General features: G+C 36.9%; 2 protein-coding genes across 2 annotated transcripts; one reads left to right on the forward strand and one right to left on the reverse strand.

Annotated features, from left to right (window-relative positions):
- Positions 1 to 6,521: 6,521 nt before the first annotated feature.
- On the forward strand, positions 6,522 to 14,175 carry LOC132104626 (CD209 antigen-like protein C). The gene is made up of 6 exons (XM_059510188.1): positions 6,522 to 6,686; positions 10,508 to 10,633; positions 11,181 to 11,351; positions 11,439 to 11,620; positions 11,838 to 11,953; positions 13,898 to 14,175. The coding sequence occupies exons 1-6, from the start codon at positions 6,602 to 6,604 to the stop codon at positions 14,052 to 14,054; spliced, it is 837 nt and encodes a 278-aa protein (XP_059366171.1). The 5' UTR covers positions 6,522 to 6,601; the 3' UTR covers positions 14,055 to 14,175.
- Positions 14,176 to 18,439: 4,264 nt separating this feature from the next.
- LOC132104627 (pyruvate dehydrogenase (acetyl-transferring) kinase isozyme 2, mitochondrial-like) lies at positions 18,440 to 22,483 on the reverse strand. The gene is made up of 3 exons (XM_059510189.1): positions 22,323 to 22,483; positions 21,603 to 21,744; positions 18,440 to 18,588 (listed from the first exon to the last, which is right to left on the reverse strand). Exons 1-3 carry the CDS (start codon positions 22,438 to 22,440, stop codon positions 18,513 to 18,515), a joined length of 336 nt encoding a protein of 111 aa, XP_059366172.1. The 5' UTR covers positions 22,441 to 22,483; the 3' UTR covers positions 18,440 to 18,512.
- Positions 22,484 to 23,840: the final 1,357 nt, after the last annotated feature.

The following is a 23,840-nucleotide window of genomic DNA, read 5'->3' on the forward strand; positions in this document are numbered from 1 at the left end:
TTAAAGTTAGGGGGGCAGCTGGGGGGGCAAGGCTCTAGAGTGGGGGGGCACCTGCCCCCCCTTGCCCCCCTGTAGATCCGCCCATGGTAATGTGAAATACAATTGGGAGTCTGCACAGGGTGTTTATTTTGAAATGCAAATTTTTTGTACCTCTATGCTGTGCGGTCTGGACGCGGGGTGCGTCAGAAATAGACTAGGCGCGGAGAGCTACTTCTGGGACGCTTTTGAAAAGTGCCGCAGAACGTCAGGTGTTAACACAAGCATAGATTAGAGTGACCGCGATCAGCTCCGGTAACCGTGTCGGAGCCGTAACGCGCCACAGTGTGCAGTGGAAATCAGGGATTAAACCTATGGGTGAAACAGGCGTAACTTTTGCTTCAGGCTACGGTTGACTGAGTGTCTTCTTCTGCTTATTAGCGTTTGTTAAACAACTGAGGCATTAATGCCACTAGTGGTGGGATGGTGTATTGTAACTGACTCATGGATAACAGTGGTCATTCTGGTGTCTTCAATTGATAACTTGTTTGGTCCCGCGACCCACAGGTGAAAAACAACGTTTTTTGCGGCACTCCAGGTGGTGCTCACGGCCCAAGCGTGGGTCCCGGTCCTATGGTTAAGAACCTCGTAGATCCGCCTCTGCAGCTCCGAGGGCAGTTCGCTTCTCAGCGACAAAACGAATGGCGTTATCGGGGAGTCGATCTATGGTTTAGGCCAGTGGTTGCCAACCTTTTTCACCTCGCGGCCCACACAACCAAACACATATGTTTGCGTGGCCCTCTGCAAATAAATTAACTGACCCCGCTATTGTTGGGTTAATAAACTATTTATTGAATGAACTGGATGTGCGATATGGAGAAAAGTTCGATTTCTTTGATCAGTTTTGCTATTTCGATTTTAATCACAATTTTGACACACACAGATATGCTTTACAGTCATAAATGCATTCAGGATGAATTTGAAACATATTTCCAAAGGAAAACCAATTAGAGCTTTATCAAAAAGTTGTAACTCCAAAATAATCACTATAGTAAAGGTGTAACACAATTTCTAGACTTATGGCAAAAAAATAATAAAATAAATCCCGTGTCCAGGGACTTTCTTTTTTTGCCATGCATTGTTCATAGAGCTCATTAATTGTAGCGGTGTCTTGTGTTGAAATAGATTTGTTATACATTATACAGGTTCACACGTACTCCGTTTGCAGTGAGTATACAGTATGAGTATACGGTGCAGAAGCAGCAGCGAGAGCGCATTAATGTAATGCGAAAGCACATTAAAATAATGCACGAGCGCGAATCTCTCCGCTCCCACGCAAATTTCCTTTGCTCTGTCACAAAACCAGTGCTTGCTCAGATACAGGCTGTTCTCGCCCGGAGAGACTGTGCGCACTTAAAACGTGTCTCTCTTCTCACTCAAACTGCGTCATGTGCACTATCAACTCTCTCTATGTTCATGTGCTAGATATTAATTATTTTCGCACGTTTTTATTTCTAGCCTTTTACCGCATGCAGTGTGAACGCTCTGATCCCTTAACATGGGCTCGAAAAAAAGGGCCATGGAAATCGTGCTATAAATTTAGAAATCGCACACGCTCAAATCGTGATTTTATAACGATTTCTATTAATCGCACAGCCCTAGAATGAACTGGCAATGAACCACTGGTTTAGGCCTTTCCATTGTTCTGTGCGTTTTCATTTTTGAATTTAAAAACAATTCTAATATACTAAAAAAAAGAAGTGTTGACAGTAATTTGGGAGTTTGGAAGTTTGGCACCATTTTATTTATTTTTTTCTTCCTATTTTTTAAAAGCAGTTTTAATTCATCAATTTATTTCTTATTTAAAAAATGTCTGTCAAATCAGAGTCAGTGTTGCATAACAAAAACATGTTGTCATGTGAAAAGAAAACCGGTTGTTATGTACTCACATGTATTCAAGGTGCAAGTTGAATCAATATATTTGGGGAAAAAAAATTAAACCATGATAATGGCAAGAATTAATACAGGTGTTTTAATCTAGATTTCTCTTTACCTCATTGAGCCAGGTAAAAATGTGACCTTCAAGACAACAATCACCTCAGCACATGATTTTCTAACCGTTAATTCAACTAAAGGTCAAGTAATTACACCAGTAGTAACACGCCCAATGCTTAACACAAAGATGTAGACATCTGAGTGATTAAAAGTACCAGGATTAAATCAGTGACAGGAAAATCCTATTTTGATAAGTATCATCTGAAAAATATGGAATGAAATGAAACCACTACAAAATTCACCAAGCAAAAAAAAGTTACATGCAGGACCTATAAAGGGCAAAATAAGTGCCATTTAAGCATCAAATCATGCATTCTTTGTTAATATGCTTTCATTCTGTTGGCAAAACTGAAACCTAATATTAAAATTTTCTTAGGTTTGGCCTATGAAACAAATACTCACTTTTTTATTTTTTCTTTCCTGCTTCTGCTGATAAAATTCCAGTTGAATTAAAAATTATATTATAATTTATATATATATAAAGACGTGTGTGTCAAAGATGCCTTGGTGCCAAACACCCTCATGAAAGAAGAAAGCCATAGTGTATACAACTGTGAAGACGAGTGCTTATCCGGATCAACTAAACTGGAGTTTCAAAAGTATATGAAATATTTAATATGGTAGTGAGTGAGTGCACGGATTTGAGTGGAGACATTCTCTGGTTAGAATCGAAAAAACAAGCCCAATATGAAACCACTGCTTTTGAATGTTTTTACTAACAGTCCGAGCCTCCGTTACATAAATTCAACGGAGGACTGAGCCGTATGCAGTCACTGAAAAGAGAGAGAGAGCAGAAGAGAGTGCGTGAATGTCAATTACTCGCATTTGACCAGCTTTCCTCTTTTTTGCTATTTTATTGATTAATTCTTTGTGTGTATAAGAGAGACACCAAACTGTCCAACAATTACTGACACGGATCCCCAAATATAAGTCAGAATACTGTTCGCTAAAGCACACCATTTACTGTAAAGTTACATTAATAGGCTATATTTAGCAGTAGGATATTCACATGGATTTATAGTAAAGGTAGGGAGGGAGAGCAGACAGCAACACAAAAATATGTAATGCATTTTTCAATAAAGTTATTGTACTTATTTAAATATTAAATATTACTAATTTAAATATTCACTTTAAATACAAATGTTTTTAATATATTTATATTAAATATAGGTTTGTAAAATTGTGGTTACTTAAGTAATTTTAAGATAAATAACATTCTGTGCAAACAAATTACCGTACAATGTTTTTTGCAACTAGGTGGACACAGTTCTGTTCATAACAGTATACTGGTCAATAGGTGACAGGTACAAGAAAAAAAACACATATGCATACATATTATACGCAAGGGTTGGACAGAGCTATTGGGGGAAATAAAGAAAAGGAAAGTGGAAGTGAAAGTGCCATTCAAGAACCTTTTATTATTTTGCACGGCTCCAGCCTAAGGGTTTAGACAATTGTGATGGCCATACAAATAATAGCCTGTTTTTTTTAAGAATTTGTTGTGGGTGTATAGGATGGCCTGGATGAGTGTGAGATCTCTCAGCCTGAAATTGTGTCCAAATCCGGCCCTGCCCTTAGTTCAGGCCTGGTTTTAAGGAGATTATAGTCAAAGCTGTATAGTGCGCATTTGTGTTTGCTCTACGGAGAGCATAACTGGTTTCTATTTACATTTTTACAGCATTCAGCAAAGTAGCAATCGCATACATATCTGTTGATTTACTGAATGCAATGACCACAGTCAGAGCAGTTAAAGTTAGAACCTATTCAACGCTTAAAACCCCAGAGTTTTTGTCCAGTTCTCAGTTCTGCAAGCTCGAGATCCATCTTATTATAATGATGTAAATAAAAGATTAATTGTGCAGTACAGAGGGATTCATTGATTTTAACGGAACTTTGTGAGATTGCGATCAACTAAGACAAGTGACAGGTTTTTAGTGAGCTCTCTTTGCACACTTTATGTAGGCCAGAGGTAGGCAATGTTGGCCATGGAGTGCCAATGTCCTGAAGTGTTTAGCTCCAACCCTGAAATAAAAACCTCACTTGTCTGTAGCCTCAGTAATCCTGACAAGTATAGGTCTCAACCCTGATGACCTTGATTAGCTTGTTCAGGTGTGTTTGATTAGAGCTAAACTCTGCAGGACAGTGGCACTCAGGGCTGCGTTCAGCCACAACAAAATGGTGCAAATAGTTTTTGAAACAGAAACGGTGGTGCATTGAACACCCTGTTGTGATGACGCAAGAGTTGCATCTATGGCAGCTGAGAAGGCCATTGAAGAATTTTTGGAGCCTAATTAAATCGGTATAAATATGTTTAATACTGCAAAATACACTCAATGTTACAGTCCCTGCCCTTCCCATCCAGAATAAAAGAGAACATCCCAATCGAGTGAAAGGATTTGGGGAAACTGGTTCCTAATTACTGTGATCCAACATTTGACTTGCATTTCAGGATGAAAAGACAAACGTTTCAGATGAAGGATAATCCACTTCTTACCTCCGGGTAATAGTAAATGTTGTGGTCTCTGTTAAGCCTTAATTGGCATTAAGACAAGTACACACAGGAGTTATCACGCTGAGCTTCTTTACTAGCAAGTTTGTTCACACTCTATTCAGAACGTTGGCTACCAGCCATACAACTATGGAAGTTATACAACAGTGGGTCATACCAACTACACGAATTGTATGGGGGCATACTTACTTGACAGAACCACTCACTGCATACACCACATCCCCCTTCTTAAGCTATTAACAAAATATTAATCAGACATAAAGCAAGGAAAGTATGCTGATAATATCACCAGTGTATAAATAAACATTTGCTATGAACAAGCAATAGTAACACTAATCTAGCATACTTAAGTAAGCACATAATCCTTAAACCGTGCAGGTTGTCTGACGATACGTCCGGCTCTCGTGTATTCCGGATGTTGCACATTCCTTTTCACATCTTTAGGAGGCTCAGTTGGAGCAAAATTTGGGACAGAGTCATTGCTCAAGTCATTGTCAGTGTCCATGGAACAGTCAGGTTGTGAGTCACATTTGATTGACCTGTCAGGCCTGAGGTGACGTCTGTTCCTGCGGTAAATTGTAGTGGACAGAACCACTCAATGCATATACTACAGTAAACAACTTTTTTCTTTAGGACTACACCACTAGTGCTTCTGTGAGTGCAGGCAGTCAGGTCCTCGTGGCCCAAAAACAGACCGGCCCACCGGTGCTCCCGATTAGCCAAACCGGACCTGTGTGAGAGCATGTTACAACAAGCCATTTTAGGAGGGTGTGGTTGACTTAATTTTTATAAAGAATATCTGTAGATCGAATCTGTAGATTTTATACTTTAGTTTTTGCAACTTTACAGATCTTATTGATGCATCAAGAGCTTAACACTTCAAAGAGAAAGGAAAATTTGAATTCGCATCATATGACCCCTTTAAAAGATACAGATACACGCATATGGCATAATATGAAACAACAACAACAACAAAAAATACTGAATGAAACGTCTGTCAATAAAGCATTTTTTAAACAATGCACTTGTTGCAACATAGGCTACAGTATGAATAAATAATATATATATATTTTTTGTCATTTTATGTTTTAATAAGGATCTAGGTCCAAGGTTGAGAATTATTAATGGTTGTTTAAGAATTGTTATAAAGCTCATTCTGATTCTTCTTCCCCCTCTGTTTAACGACATTAACTAACGACTAAGACGACTTGCTTTTTGATCACTTCTTCCCTCATGTTTTCTTGCGTGGCTAGATGTTGGACTCGTGAACAATATTCAGTTTGCATTCACCAAAACTGATTTGCCAAAAATGACCCCAAGTGCGAGTCCCGCTCAAGAGCCGGCAGGAGATTCTCCTCGGTCTTAAAGCCTTCCTTGAACGGTTCTCGCGGAAACTGTTATACTCCGTTAAGAGTTTTTATTCGTATGGTTAAAGGTGGTCATACTTCATAAGCCTGCGAATACGGGACAAACTGCATTCCGAATGGCTTTCAAACGGAATCTTTGATGCCCTATACTGCCTAGCCTACTGAACGGTTGGCAACCTTAGGCTACTGCTAATCAAACAATTCCGGGTCCCATTCCATAGCATTTTTACCGAATGGTAACGATTGTTTACCACCATGTGTTTCACAGCAAATGTTGACAGAATTTGTATTTTGGCTGAACCATGCCTTTAAAGGGGGCATTGTCCCCCATTTTACACATAAACAGAACTTTCAGAATGTAAAAAAAAAAAAAAAAATCTCATCAAATCTGAAGCTATAGGCCTATCTAAGTGGCTATCAACGAATGAACGTGAGAAAAGATCAAGGGTGAGTCATAAGCTGCTGGTTTAATGAAAACTACACAGCTCAAAGCGCTTTCGGGAAACTGTGAGTTGTGACATGTTCTCTGACTGAGCAAACATCTGGATTAAGTCAAGATACAAAGAACTACAAATGTCAACCAATCCACATCGTTCAATTCACATCGTTTTAAACCACGCCTGCTGTTGAGCAAGCACTGCATCGGACAGATATACCCCAGTGCCTTTCATGTGTAAGTGTGCAAAGGTGAGCAATGTCTGCAAACAGAGAAGAAATACACGCAAATCTCATCGACGAACCTTACGATGACTGCAGCAGTCCAGAGGTGCGATATTCAGGTATGACAATCACAGCATGTGCTGTCTCTCTACTCTAGACTAGTGTTTACAGTTGCACTGTGTGTAACGAGACCCATCCTCTCTCCAATCCTTGCAGTAAACAATATATATATATATACTTAGACTCTTGTTCAGTGCAAATGCCCTATGCTGGAATATTATGGGATTTAAATCCTGCCATGATTCAAAACTGAAAATAAAGGTCTGAAAGGTTGAAACTAAGTGTTCGAAAACTCAAAATCTTACAAAAAAGTTTTGCAAGATCGAAAAATAAGATTTGCAAGTTTGCAAAATGTAAAAAATAAAATAAAAATATCTCTGCAAACATTGTTGTTTTTGAGATTTCCTTCTTCAGAACTGCAACATTTTTTTACGATGTTGCGCAAAGAATTTTTCAGAGTTTCAAATTTGTCAGTGTTCTCCCACTGTATTAGATTGTTTTCCAGGTTTGAAACCTTGTAAATGTTGATCTGAAAACTGGTGTGCGAATAGGTGAAAAAAAGTTTTGAAACTCTGAAAACAGCTTTGCAGGCTTGCAAAGTGGTAAAAAAAATTTTTATCTCTTCAAACATAATTTTGTTTTTGAGTTTTCCTTCTTCAGAAGTGCAACACTCTTTTTAATGGTGTTGTGCAATCATTTTTTCAGAGTTTCGAATTTGTCACTGTTCTCCCAGTGTATAGTTTTGAAGATTTGAAACCTTGTAAATAGTGATCTGAAAACTGGTGTGCGAATAGGTGAAAAAAAGTTTTGAAACTCTGAAAACTGAGGTTCGAAAGGGCGAAACTTATTACATTACATTAATGACAAAAGCGCACAGGATACGCAAACAGAGGATGCACAGATTTCTGGCTACAAGGCGGTCCCGTCTAGCATGGCGTGCGGTCCGGTTCTAAAATAAGGTTACCGACTTGTCACTGGAATTCACCGTACAATTGCCGGTATCCACTGAGTTTACCACTGATAGGCCGGTGGTGCATTCTAATAGAATCAGCCGTTTTGAACGAAAAGTTTGATTTGAACGATTCAATAAATACTTAAACCATGGTTTTGCTGTCACCTACTGGCGGTTTTATTGTCATCATTATTTATCCATGACAGGCCTAAACCAGACAAGGTGCCAGCACTAGCCTACTACCAGCACACACAAAAAAACCCACATTTAGCTAAATATTTACCAAAATTCAACAATTTCAGGCCACAGAAGGAAAAAAGCTTATAAATAACAGTTCATTTAATAAGGCAAATTTTTAAATAAAACCTTTTTAAAAATTATGATTTTGAAATTTGTAATCATTATGTGAAATTAGCTACAGGACCAACCCCCCGCCCCCCGAAAAAGAAACTGAGTTGAGGAAAGTGAGTCGTTCGCTGCGTGAGGTGAGTGTGCTGATGCACCGCCGGACTATCAGTGGTAAACTCAGTGGATACCGGCAATTGTACGGTGAATTCCAGCGACAAGTCGGTAACCTTATTTTAGAACCGGACTGCACGCCATGCTAGACGGGACCGCCTTGTAGTCAGAAATCTGTGGATCCACTGTATCCTGTGCGCTTTTGTCATTGGCGGAGCAGTCGGTCAATCCCACCTTTCCAGTAAATACGACTTGTGATTGGACTCTACGTCAGCAGACAGCAAAGCATTGGCCAAGAGCAGAAGGCCCTCCCTTCAGGCTTTTTTTTTAGTTGCGAGGTTGCGAAGCTTCATTTTCGCTCAGTCTGAGTTTCAGAGTTTCAAAACAGAGCTGCGTGACAACGCTGCCACAAATCACGTGAGTCGCAAGCTCGCAACTGTGTGGGCATATCTCCGCAAAGTGGGTGTTGTAAACTCAGCTCTGAAAAAATTGTCTGCAATAGGAGTGCAAATGTAATGTAATGTAATAGGTTTCGCCCTTTCGAACCTCAGTTTTCAGAGTTTCAAAACTTTTTTTCACCTATTCGCACACCAGTTTTCAGATCACTATTTACAAGGTTTCAAACCTGGAAAACAATCTAATACAGTGGGAGAAAACTGACAAATTTGAAACTCTGAAAAATTCTTTGCGCAACATCGTAAAAAAAATGGTGCAGTTCTGAAGAAGGATATCTAAAAAACAACGTTTGCAGAGATATTTGTATTTTTTTTTTACATTTTGCAAGCTTGCAAATCTTATTTTTCGATCTTGCAAATGTTGATCACAGCTGATCAGTTAAAAGTCAAATAGATTTGTGTGCCATTGAGAGTTTTCGAACACTTAGTTTCAACCTTTCAGACCTTTATTTTCAGTTTTGAATCGTGGCAGGATTTAAATCCCATAGAATATGAGCATTTATTCCATCATGACCCGGGTAAATATGTTTAAGTTAAACACATTTAAGATTTTCAAGTTTAAACATTTAAGACCCAGAGGACGCGTTTTTGTGTGAATTTGTCCATTTTAAAACAATACTTCACAGAGAGCTTAATATTTGTGCTTTGGATGAGCACACGCATGAATCTTCCCACTGCACGCGCAAGCTCATCCGAAGCGCGCAAATATTAAGCTCTCTGTGAAGTATTGTTTTAAAATGGACAAATCCACACAAAAATTATGTCAAAATGCCCTCTTGGTAAGTATTCTATAGCAGACATAGCCGCACTGCATCAATGCATTCTTTAATAGTGACAGCACTTTCTTAATGTTAACCAAACAACAACAAAGAAATCACTCACTGCTCTTCATTGAATAGCTTTTGTAACTTTAATAAAGATTAATCTTGAATTTATACAGTCAAATATGCAAAGCTATTTTGCATTTCACCACTTTATTTAATTTCTTTACCTAAAAACCAACGTTAGCGACCTACCTAAAAAGAAAAAAGAAAAATTGAACCGTTCCACCCCTAATATATAGAAAAATAGTAAAATACATATAAATTATAGATATGTTGGCAAATGCTTTGAAAAAAGCTATTGCTGATTCAGTTAAAAAAAAAATTTAATAAATGTATAATTTCTAAAAATCAGAAATGTTTGGTTGCATACTAATTTGGATCAGATATATAATTGTTGGCCACACATCATTCCAAAAGCATGTTTGTTAGTTTTTTCCAGACTTTAACCACCTAGACATGAAAAGAAACATGCTCTCTGATATTCAGTATGTGTTTTTTAATGGTTACATAAAAGTAAATGTAGTAATTTTGCAGACACTTTTATCCAAAGCGACTTACAAATGAAGACAATAGAAGCAGTCAGAATCAACAAAAGTGTTATAACATGTCTCAGTTAGCTTCATGCAGTACATGTAGCAAGTTTTTTTTAATTTTTATTTTTTTTTATTATATAATAAAATGAAAACAGATAGAATAGAAATGCAACAGAGTAAGCTAGTGTTAGAGGCCTTTTTTGCTATTGTTAATAGTATAATGAATAAAAAGAAAACAGATAAACTAAAGATTATAGAAGCTATTTTTTTCTTTCTTTTTTTAAGAAAAGAAAACAAGCAGTTATTAAATGAATAGAGTTTATGCTTCAACATCAGATGCTGCAGTTAAATTAAAAAGTTTTACGCTAGAAACTCCAGCTTGACAACCATCCACCATTATTGGAAAATATACTGATTCAATACTCTCACAGTCTGAGTTAACCTGGCAAAATACAGTAAATGATTCACTGAAACGTGCCACATGTATTCCAGAAAGCATATAGAAAAGTCTATATATCTTGTCACAAAATGTTAGGTGAGCATAGCCTACTTTATTCATTTAACATTGTGTAAAATTGTTCATTGTTAGACTTTTGCAGTTTTTTTTACAGTTGTTACATAGTAAATAAAACCAGTTGATTATTTGTTTCTTCACAGTATTTCAGAACCCAGATAAACGAAGCAAGCAGTTTTGCCAGGATCCTTTCAAGGTGGCAACAGCTTGCCTGACTGCCTTCTGCCTCGTCTTACTCATGATCCTGCTGCTCACAAATGTTCACAGGGGTACTGCTCCTTTCTCACTTACATGACTTCGGTGTGAATGTCTTTATTAACAAGTAGATCTGCATATTAAAACACATTTCCAGATTCCATTTGATTTTATTAAATTCTGGTTGACAGAAATTCAAATTTCGTTAAGATTTGATTCAGTATATTCAGTTACGATGTCCATGCATATGAAATTACTGATGCTTTGCAAAAAATATTCATTTCAAAATTGTTAAAACTACACTGTTCAGTTGCTATTTATCTTGAAAACGTAAAAAAGGGTTTACTTGCATTAAAATATGTTTTTTCTTCTCTATTTCAGTCTTTCTACTTCAAAATGTCACATTTTATTTGATGTGTTCCTTGCCATTTCTTTGTAATTAACTGTAAAATCTACTAGCAATTTCTGAGTTAATAAATTATAATAATTAAGAAATTTAGTATGTAGTTTTAAACTTATGTTATAAACAGAATCTTTCTATCTTTATTTCTTAAAATCCTGTTTCTCTTTCTATCCTATCATTGACCCACATCTGCCTTCATTTCTTCTCTTGTGTTTTAGATAAGGCACGTTCATCCGATCAGGATTCCCCGTTCAGTGCTGCTGAATCACACATGCAGAAGGACTGCGCTAATGTAACGGCTCTGACTGAAGAACTGCAGGCTGTGAAGAGAGAAAAGAGTGAACTGGAGAAAGAACGGATGCAGTTGAAGAAAACAATCGCCGAGCTTGGTTAGTGAGGTGCAAGTGCATGCATTTGTGCTATCAACAAACAATATCTGTTGCATTTCATGATGTTAAAATGTTTGGTCTTTTTAGAGGCAACCCCTGCGCCACAAACCACTCCAGTACCAATGAAGAATCCCTGTCTTGAAGACTGGAAGCACTTTAACGGCAGCTGTTACTACGTCTCAGAGTATGGAAGGAGCTGGTCGGACAGTCAAGAGTACTGCAAAAAAGAAGGAGGACACCTGGCCATCATCCTCACAGCTGAAGAACAGGTAAAGACGCTTCTTTTTTTTGTATTTATATCATAGTGTGTATGTGCATTTGCTGAACATCAAATGGCCTATAGTATCTATAGTTGTGTAAAAAAAACACAAACTGTTGGGAATGTGCAAAAGAGAAAGGTATCTTAGTTGAAACATGATTCATTAAAATGGATTCATAAGGTTTTTGACTGATTTGATTGATATTTCACCTTTTGACCTGATGAAGACGTTCATATGGAACCTGCTGCCCCGTGGATACTGGAAATCTTACTGGTTCGGCATAAGTGATGAAAAAGTAGAAGACGAGTGGTACTGGGTGGATGGAACTAAACTGGTTGAAGGGTAAGAATATCACATTTAATATCTTTACAAGTTAAAACTATTTTGCTGGAATGCAGATCGCTACAGATTATTGGAAGCATTTCAGAATTATGATGCATCTCACTTGGAGTTAAAACTACAGAATCAAATTTTTTCATTTCTCGATTTTGGGTGAATGTCCTGTGATTATACACTGAATCATCTTATCCTTCCTGTCATTTCTTCCTCTTTGTTACGAAAAATAATCATAAAAAAAAAAAAAAGGGATCTTGCATAAAGCAATATTCTTATTATTTATATACATCCTCAAAATGATTTATATATGCTCAGTGTTTAATGGTCATTTGAGGTTCATTAATGGTAGTGACTGCTTGGGAATAAGAAATTTATATTTTACCATTTACATATATAATTGTTCCAGGGGAAATCTTACAGGAAACTTTTTTTGTGCTCATTTTTTTATTTTATTTTATGCAAAGCTGTTATGAGGTCATGTACATATAAAGGTCTTATGAAAGCCTGGTCAATGCATTACAGCAGGTGTAGAAAAAAATCACCCTTGCTGAAATTAAGATGGGCACAGTTTTTGTTTTATCCAGCTTTTTTTAATTTATCTGAAATAAAATGAAAACGCAGAATCACTGAGCTGGGAAAATAATCAATCCCTCCTAAAAATGACTTGTAAACTCAGTCAGGTCTCAATGGCTCACAAATCTATTTGACTTTTAACTGATCAGCTGTGATCATTTTGATCAGCTCAGCATGAAAATGGCTTTCCTGTAGCATTTTTCAGTCCTTTTTGAAAGTGCAACTGAAGCAAACGATCAAAATTGAACACCAAATGATATGTCTGGCAGAAATCCAATCCAGCTCACCATCCCAGTAACAGCATTCCTCCAGTAAAACATGGAGGCGGTGATATCCTGTTATGAGGTGGTTCTCTCCAGCAGGGACTGGAACACTTGTCAGGACACAGTCTCAGAAAAAAACTACAAAAGCTGTCACTGGGGTGGTACCTTTTTTAAAAGGTACACTTTTGTTCCTTTTAAGTACTAATATATACAATTTTGGTACTAATATGTACCTTTAAGGTACCAATATGGACTATTTAGGTACAAATGTGTGCCTTTTGAAAATGTACCGCCCCAGTGACAACTTTTGTACCTTTTTTTTTTCTGAGAATGTAGAAGGATAAATGGATGTGGCAAAATACCATCAGATTCTTGAGGAAAATCTGCTGCTCTATGCAGGAAAGTTGTTAATGGGAAGAAGGTTTACTTTCCAACATGACAAAGACCCAAAACACAGCAACTGACACACAGTGACTGAAGGAGAAAAACTTAAACCCTACTGAAAAGTTAGTAAAGAATATGCAAAGAAGAGCATGAAAATATTGCAAAGTCTAGATGTGCAAAGTTAGCAGAGACAGGCAAATCCCATCAGACTAAAAACTGTAATTAAAGCAAAAGGTGGTTCAACAAAATACTTACACAAGAGGGTTTAGCCTTTTTCCAACTCTGTGAATTTTTTTCTCACATGTCGGTATATCTTTTAATTGGATGAGCTGGGTAGATAAAATAAAAACCGTGTCCATCTTCATTTAAGGCTACAAAGCAAGAAAATGTGATTTATTTAAAGGGAGTGAATTAAAAAAAAAAAAATTTTTTTTTTTACCCACTGAACCAAATTAATCAGTGTAGAAAATGGTCATAAAATGATAACAGTTACGGGTGCAAGAAACAATAACATTATTAACAGACTTATACAGGGAATAGAAAATTCCCAAATGCAATGTCCCTTTTAAAAGCTTCAAAAAAGACATGATCAAAATTATTAAAAGTATTTTAGCACTACTTTGATTTGCCATTGTCATGTTAAAAGCCTATATATCTTAAGGAAACCAGGCTGTGTGACTATTTAACCCTTTCAACACCCTTAGAATCACCTTTGTGTTTCCTTCATTAGTTTCTGGGAAGATGGTGAGCCCAACAATCACAGGAATGAAGACTGTGGCTACATTGTAAAAACAAATGTTTTAAGCCGTGTGGCTACAAAGAGCTGGTATGACGCGCCCTGCGTTATGTCCTTGCCCTGGATCTGTGAGAAGCTGCAGTCCTCTTGAACTTCATCTTCACCACCATCATCAACAGACATTCATTGATCATTAGTAGTACAAGCTGTAGTGAAATTTTCATAGCATTTAGAATGTCTGCAGTCATGGGTCAAAAAAAGCAATTCACTTTTTATTTGAATCTGACACCATTTGTGCATTAATCTACATTTAGCTATGCATTTTAACACTGGACAATTTAGTGAATTCATTACCTGCTCTAATTTTATATATATAAAAAAATCTGTTGAGGCTGATTAAAATGTTTATGTTAAAAAAATATATATATATATAAAAATGATTTAGTCTTTTCCTAAACAAAATCCTTATAAATGTTTTCTTTGCATTTTTTTTTGGGGGGGGGGGGGGGGGACCAATAACAATGTAATAGTCCTTTTATGTAAATACTTATTTTTTTCTTATAAATTTGGGAACGTCTGGCAGTTCCACTTACACTCAGTAGAGCGCAGCAGTGAGTCAAAGTTTGGACCATAACTGTACAATACGATCAGTCAATACCTGGTTTTGTTTTCTTCCTTTTGCCATACATACAACCCGAATTCCGGAAAAGTTGGGACGTTTTTTAAATTTTAATAAAATGAAAACTAAAGGAATTTCAAATCACATGAGCCAATATTTTATTCACAATAGAACATAGATATTGTAGCAAATGTTAAAACTGAGAAATTTTACACTTTTATCCACTTAATTAGCTCATTTAAAATTTAATGCCTGCTACAGGTCTCAAAAAAGTTGGCACGGGGGCAACAAATGGCTAAAAAAGCAAGCAGTTTTGAAAAGATTCAGCTGGGAGAACATCTAGTGATTAATTAAGTTAATTGATATCAGGTCTGTAACATGATTAGCTATAAAAGCTTTGTCTTAGAGAAGCAGAGTCTCTCAGAAGTAAAGATGGGCAGAGGCTCTCCAATCTGTGAAAGACTGCGTAAAAAAATTGGAAAACTTTAAAAACAATGTTCCTCAAAGTCAAATTGCAAAGGCTTTGCAAATCTCATCATCTACAGTGCATAACATCATCAAAAGATTCAGAGAAACTGGAGAAATCTCTGTGCGTAAGGGACAAGGCCGGAGACCTTTATTGGATGCCCGTGGTCTTCGGGCTCTCAGACGACACTGCATCACTCATCGGCATGATTGTGTCAATGACATTACTAAATGGGCCCAGGAATACTTTCAGAAACCACTGTCAGTAAACACAATCCGCCGTGCCATCAGCAGATGCCAACTAAAGCTCTTTCATGCAAAAAGGAAGCCATATGTGAACATGGTCCAGAAGCGCCGTCGTGTCCTGTGGGCCAAGGCTCATTTAAAATGGACTATTTCAAAGTGGAATAGTGTTTTATGGTCAGACGAGGCCAAATTTGACATTCTTGTTGGAAATCACGGACGCCGTGTCCTCCGGGCTAAAGAGGAGGGAGACCTTCCAGCATGTTATCAGCGTTCAGTTCAAAAGCCAGCATCTCTGATGGTATGGGGGTGCATAAGTGCATACGGTATGGGCAGCTTGCATGTTTTGGAAGGCTCTGTGAATGCTGAAAGGTATATAAAGGTTTTAGAGCAACATATGCTTCCCTCCAAACAACGTCTATTTCAGGGAAGGCCTTGTTTATTTCAGCAGGACAATGCAAACCACATACTGCAGCTATAACAACAGCATGGCTTCGTCGTAGAAGAGTCCGGGTGCTAACCTGGCCTGCCTGCAGTCCAGATCTTTCACCTATAGAGAACATTTGGCGCATCATTAAACGAAAAATACGTCAAAGACGACCACGAACTCTTCAGCAGCTGGAAATCTATATAAGGCAAGAATGGGACCAAATTCCAACAGCAAAACTCCAGCAACTCATAGCCTCAATGCCCAGACGTCTTCAAACTGTTTTGAAAAGAAAAGGAGATGCTACACCATGGTAAACATGCCCCGTCCCAACTATTTTGAGACCTGTAGCAGAAATCAAAATTGAAATGAGCTCATTTTGTGCATAAAATTGTAAACTTTCTCAGTTTAAACATTTGCTATGTTATCTATGTTCTATTGTGAATAAAATATTGGCTCATGTGATTTGAAAGTCTTTTAGTTTTCATTTTATTAAAATTTAAAAAACGTCCCAACTTTTCCGGAATTCGGGTTGTATATATATATATATTCCTTCATTAATTGACAAACCTCTCTGTCATCAGAATGTTACAAATAATCACAATAATGACAGAAAGCCGTGCCTTTGTTGTTCTTTTTCTAGACTATGTGCATCACTTTAGATAAGATTCATTTTAAGAACAAACGATTATTTATTTTAGAGCATTATAAGCCACACTACTTCAGAATGTGACGAACTAAACCAAATGCCTAATTCAAAGAAAGCAATACAAACTACCTTTTTATCATATTTCCAAAACAGGTCCTTGTCTTGTACAGATTTAAGCATTTGTGTAAGGTGCACAGATGAATGCATTCTGGGTCGTGTCTTCTCATGTCCCATCTGACTGATTTTTATGACAGTGCTGTGACTGATTGCCACAGCCAGCAGCCTAATCAAAGTGCTATATTTGACGTACATCAGCTTAATCTTAATCACAGCCCATAAACAGAGATGTTAGACAGCAGTAGAGCGGCACGTAGCATTGTGTTTTGAGCTCATTATTTAAGCCCTGTTATGGCAAAACACCTTTATCAACTCTGATCGAGCTTATGGAACGGATATGACTTTGTTAAAATCACTTTAACGCCATGATAGCCATGATTTTTAAATTTCCTATAAAATGAATTGTGCTCATCCTTTTTGCACCAGGCCAAGCAGGGCTACTAGAGCTTTAAATGTCTTTTGTCTTTTCACAGTCATTTAGATTGAGATTATAAAACCTAGCATTAGCCGTTACCTAAAAAAAGTACAAGAACAGAGAGTAACCTGTGAACATGAATATGATTCACTTTGGTACTATTTTCTCAAGTGAGTAATGTACATGTTCAAATATCTTAATACAAAAATACAAACTGATCAAACTTGTAACACAACTTTCAAAACCAGATCTCATGCTTCCATTGCAATTTTCATTACAGCCACACATCTTCAATTCACACAATCATTGTTTCAAAACACAAGACTATTGTAATATCTAATGCGAACATGTGATTTTACCACTGAAACAGTTCATTCAGAAGCAAACAATGCAAGATACATACATCTAACTGACATAAAAAATGTAGTAATTTGTTTGTAATAGTGGAACAGTGGCAATTGCTGAATGCGTGAGAGTTGGCGGCTCTCTGGACAGTGCTTTTCTGACTGACCCATCCCTTTCTCAACTATAATGAGCTAATGAGATGAATCAGGTCTGGTTAATTTGAAGAGTTTGAAAATGTCCAGGAACAGGGTTGGGAAACACTGATGTAGCAACATCAGCTTGTTTTCTTATGTTTTTCTTATTGTGTGCACATTTATGGGTATCATGTTCCCGATTACATAATCACATGTGCATTAGAATGCATTTCACTGAAACGTTTCCTCGGATTGTTTGCAATAACAGCTTATGCATATTGATGAGAAAATATCTGATTTATTTAATACTGAAAAAACAAACAGCAAGGTCCATTTTAAAAAATTATAAATATTGTGAACACAACATTGAGTATATACATTTAGTGGTCATAATGCAAAGAAACACAACCATACAGTGCTATTAATATATGCTTACATAAATGCTTTCTTAAATAATAAGTGTTACATCAAGTATGATTTCAAACGCTCCAGCTTCTTTAGACAGGAAAAAACACATCTTTGGCCACATCCTCCTAATTTTGACTCTTCTCAGAATTCATACACTTTTTCTGACTTCAGAAATGTCTCATGTCTCACTTCTCATCCCAGCTACATTTATTCTGCCTTCGGTATTTACTCCTCTGCAATACATACACTTCTCTCCACCTGTTTTTGCTAAAAAAACATTAACTTCACCAGCACTAAGGAATCTACTGTTTTGCATCTTCAATTCTGGCCACATGCAGTTTAAGAGTTCCCAGGAAACAGTACTCAAAGAGCATTGGGAAATGCTGTCAGTGGTCCCCAGTTCGGTAGAGAATGCGAGCATTCACAATGGAAGCCTATCTTGGCAATCTCTTGAAAGCCTTTGTCATGTGTTCAAGGCAGTCAGCTCTCATGGCTCACTTTGCAGCCTTGTATGCAGTTAAATTCAACGGCTCCTTCCTCGGGACGCACCAGTCATCAGCTTCCTGGCTGAATTTGTAATGGCGCAAGGCAGTCTGATTGAACACTGGAAGCTTCTCTACTGAATCTGTGGACAAAGCCTGCGGGAAGAAAACTGTAGATTAATGATTTGTAGACTGACAGGATGTTTTGCACAAACAGCGAAACAACTCAATGAATCCTGCTGTTTTGTTCGGTTTAAAAATACTTATTTAATATTCTGACAGATGGTGCGTGTAGATTGAAAAACCTACTCAGCAAGAACTCTTGGGTCATTGGGACTCTTGTCTTGAAATTCTAGGATGTCCATCAGGCATTGGACAACCCTGAGAAAGAAATATAGAGAAGACAAAGGGAATGAAAGGTTGTACAATCACTATAGATTAAGGGTGGGTTTTTGTTATTTATTTATTTATTTATTTTTTACCACTGCAGAGTTACAATTACACTTTTTCATCTCCAATAACACCCTCAGCCTAAATAATGTTTTTACACTTACAGGAAAGATTTGCAATTTTTCAACACTCCCAGGTGACTTAAAAAACTTAAAATTAAAAATGCCAAATTTTTTAACTAAGTATATAATTTTTTCCCCCCAAGAACTGTTTAAGTACTTAAATTACTAAAAATAATCTAAAATAAAAACAAACTGTCTAAATTAACTAAAACTATTAAAAATTGTCTTCCATATTACAACCCGAATTCCGGAAAAGTTGGGACGTTTTTTTAATTTTAATAAAATGAAAACTAAAAGACTTTCAAATCACATGAGCCAATATTTTATTCACAATAGAACATAGATAACATAGCAAATGTTTAAACTGAGAAAGTTTACAATTATATGCACAAAATGAGCTCGTTTCAATTTTGATTTCTGCTACAGGTCTCAAAATAGTTGGGACGGGGCATGTTTACCATGGTGTAGCATCTCCTTTTCTTTTCAAAACAGTTTGAAGACGTCTGGGCATTGAGGCTATGAGTTGCTGGAGTTTTGCTGTTGGAATTTGGTCCCATTCTTGCCTTATATAGATTTCCAGCTGCTGAAGAGTTCGTGGTCGTCTTTGACGTATTTTTCGTTTAATGATGCGCCAAATGTTCTCTATAGGTGAAAGATCTGGACTGCAGGCAGGCCAGGTTAGCACCCGGACTCTTCTACGACGAAGCCATGCTGTTGTTATAGCTGCAGTATGTGGTTTTGCATTGTCCTGCTGAAATAAACAAGGCCTTCCCTGAAATAGACGTTGTTTGGAGGGAAGCATATGTTGCTCTAAAACCTTTATATACCTTTCAGCATTCACAGAGCCTTCCAAAACATGCAAGCTGCCCATACCGTATGCACTTATGCACCCCCATACCATCAGAGATGCTGGCTTTTGAACTGAACGCTGATAACATGCTGGAAGGTCTCCCTCCTCTTTAGCCCGGAGGACACGGCGTCCGTGATTTCCAACAAGAATGTCAAATTTGGACTCGTCTGACCATAAAACACTATTCCACTTTGAAATAGTCCATTTTAAATGAGCCTTGGCCCACAGGACACGACGGCGCTTCTGGACCATGTTCACATATGGCTTCCTTTTTGCATGAAAGAGCTTTAGTTGGCATCTGCTGATGGCACGGCGGATTGTGTTTACCGACAGTGGTTTCTGAAAGTATTCCTGGGCCCATTTAGTAATGTCATTGACACAATCATGCCGATGAGTGATGCAGTGTCGTCTGAGAGCACGAAGACCACGGGCATCCAATAAAGGTCTCCGGCCTTGTCCCTTACGCACAGAGATTTCTCCAGTTTCTCTGAATCTTTTGATGATGTTATGCACTGTAGATGATGAGATTTGCAAAGCCTTTGCAATTTGACGTTGAGGAACATTGTTTTTAAAGTTTTCCACAATTTTTTACGCAGTCTTTCACAGATTGGAGAGCCTCTGCCCATCTTTACTTCTGAGAGACTCTGTTTCTCTAAGACAAAGCTTTTATAGCTAATCATGTTACAGACCTGATATCAATTAACTTAATTAATCACTAGATGTTCTCCCAGCTGAATCTTTTCAAAACTGCTTGCTTTTTTAGCCATTTGTTGCCCCCGTGCCAACTTTTTTGAGACCTGTAGCAGGCATTAAATTTTAAATGAGCTAATTAAGTGGATAAAAGTGTAAAATTTCTCAGTTTAAACATTTGCTACGTAATCTATGTTCTATTGTGAATAAAATATTGGCTCATGTGATTTGAAATTTCTTTAGTTTTCATTTTATTAAAATTTAAAAAACGTCCCAACTTTTCCGGAATTCGGGTTGTAAAATAAAGTTGAAATAAAATAGAAATATTAATATTAGAATAAAATGTTACATTTAAAATCTAAAATTTTGCTTGGGCAAGGAACTTGAATATGTTTAAGTACTAAAATCACTCAAATTAAATCTAAAATATAAAAGAAAATTCAGTAGGCTATTAAAGCTGAAACAAAATAAAAATATAAAGATTCAAATTTTAAACTTATAAACTTAATGTTGCCTTGGCGACTTTTTTTTCATTAAAATTTTTTTTTTATAAATCTGAAATAAAAAATAAATTTAAGCTAAATTTAAAAACAAAAACTCATAGAATGTTACAAAAGCACAAAATGCAATTACTAAAATTAAAACACACATATATAGAATAAATATATAAAGTATAGTATTTAAACTATTTTAGGCTATAATTATTTCTGATTATTGTCGTACTTTTTAAATATATTAGCTATTAATGTTAACTATAGATTTTTTTCCCTAACTGGTTTTCTATATGTTAACTGGTTTTTTCTCTGACTTTTCCTCCTTGCTGCTCTGCTGGGAGCTTTGTTTCAAGTCAGTTCACGAAAACAAGTCTGCGCGTCACCGCCACGCGCTCCTTCTCATATTACACTTTCTGAAGTGAACCGCAGGATCCCTTACATAAACCTGTCCGCATTCTACTAAGAAAGCGAGGGTCTGCAATGGTATTTCAACACGAAACCACATTCCATATTCCTAAGATTAGAACGTTGATCCTTAGAGTACATTTAGAATGGAAACCGGATGAAGCTTGATTCTGAACTTTAAACTGCCGCGTGCGTCATGTACAGTAGCCTACAGTATACCTCGAAAACATTAGGCTGCGGAACTAAGGCAAAGTTCATCGTTCAGTCAGGAGGCGTGAGACGCATTACATGCACACGTGTAAAATAAACCATTTTGGCTTAGAATTTTCAGCAATGTATTAAATCATAGACAGACATGATTTGTCTTGTTCGTTTGCGTCTGTTTACTCAAAGTCAGATGGGACTGTTCAAAAGTTAGTTAATAGCTTTTGGGCATGAACTCACCAGCTGTGAACTAGCTGAACGGACTGAGTCATGATCAGTTGGTCAGGTAAAATCTTGATCTCCTTCAAACTGTTGCTTAGTCTGACGGGGAGCTCTTGTCTGAGGAAAGCGAAGGATGTTTTCTCACACGCATTTGTGGATCCTGAAAAGACACAGTGTGAATCCTCAGCTAAATGCACACTTTGCTGCAATACAGTTGAACTAAAACTCTAATATTAAGCAAAAGAGACTTGAGCAAACAGCAATTACAGAATGACTTACACGTTTTGTTTTTTATCAATTTCTGCTGAGGCTTGTTGTGTGCACTAATTTAGCATTTTTATACTTTCATATATATATATATATATATATATATATATATATATATATATATATATATATATATATATATATATATATATATATATATATATATATATATATACATATATAAATTAAATGTAAATTAATTTTTAATTGTATAAATATATATATATAAAACCCTACACTCTTTGTGCATAAATATAAAAATATAACATGCTAAAGTTTGTTAGAGCGAACATTCACATTTCTATAGTTTTTAATTTCTACATGAATAAGCAAATCACCCCCACCCCCATAAAAGAATATCGCATGTTTTGGTGAAATACACATGCACTAATGCCCAGAGTGCACTGTCAGCCTTGGAGTGACAAGATTGCATGCATGCATACATACTTTGCATTAAAATCCTAAACTCACCGAAATCCAGAAACTGCTTCATTGACAAGGGCGATGGAGAAAATTTCGCGTAATAATCAATATGCTTTGGCGCATTTAGCATAGCAGCATTCCTCATTAAATACCTTACAAACTTCATCTTGGAAGATCTAAATATCCGAAACTCCAAACAAAAACGTTGTATGTTGAAGTTTTCCGTATATCCTCGCGTGCGATTTTCTATTCAGTCTGGGGCTGGTTTGACTTGAGACCCCTGTTGTTGACGACTTTTTAAAGTTTGGGTTCTTGCACAGTGATACGCCCATATCGATGGTGACCAATTGGAGAGAGGAAACAGGGACCGGTAGGCTACACGTCAATTCTCGGAATCTCGATCAACAAGCTTGCATCTGCGTAATGTTTGTGCCATGGACTGTATAAAGGTTTGTACGAGTGCAACAAGTCGCCAAATAAAAAGATGATACAGCTGGACATCATGAGGTCAAGCGTCACCCATCATCAACCAGTTGGACCCGAGAACAGGAATGTGTCATGGGGCATTGGCAAAGTACCACACATAAAACACGTAAAGGTAAAAGAGAGAGAGAGAAAGAAAGAAAAGAAACCCTACCAAAAAGCATGACAAATGCACAATAAAAAAAATATTAAATGCAGCGATGCATCTTAGAAATGTGCAATATGCAGTCATATGGTGAGGTAATAGGTCAAATTGATAGAGTAGGTCGTTGTTATTAATGCAGAGCTTAAGAATCTGACATCCCATGATGAAGTGACTTCAGATGCATGTGATAGATATATATATATATCAGGCCTAGGTAGGCTATTATTTATTGGAGAATGGAGAAAAAAAAGAGATCTTAATCACTAGACTGAAGTGACATTTGAGATGTGAAACAGAGCAGTAAACATGACAACTGAGATTGCATAAAAAAAGCACTTAAACTAAACTAAACGTCTCATGACTGCTTCCTAGAAGATGCACACACACAAACACATTACACAAGAGAAGTGATTTAAAACAAATACCAGAGAGAAAACAAAAGTTAGCACTGAGCTGAGGAAAGGTGTCCTGATGAAAAAGCTTGCATTGGCGGTTGGAACAGGTACAGTAGAGAGTTATGTGTCAATATGTTTGTCTGTAGGCTACTAGTTGCACAACCAGCGAACATCCTATGGAAGAACCAGTTTAAACTAGCCTCGAGTCAGTATGGACTGGAAAACTACAATCGTCACATCAAACTAATGTGTCAAATTTCAACTCTAGCTGCGTCACATAAACATTAGCACATTCTTTCAAGCCCTGAAAAGTAGGCTAATTTTAAGTAAACGCATCTCCATTTATTAATATGATGGTTTCCGACATTTAAAATTAATTTTAATTTACTTTTTTTTTTTTTGCTAATCAAAACAATTGGTTTTATGCGGTTTTATTGTAGGCTGTTCAGGGGCTAACACAAATGTATAGATATGACCTGGTTAAAGACATAGGGTGTTTTAACCAAGGACAATATAACTACCCTATTATTATTATTATTTATG

This window comes from Carassius carassius, chromosome 25 (genome assembly GCF_963082965.1).
Source record: "Carassius carassius chromosome 25, fCarCar2.1, whole genome shotgun sequence".
NCBI lineage: Eukaryota > Metazoa > Chordata > Actinopteri > Cypriniformes > Cyprinidae > Carassius > Carassius carassius.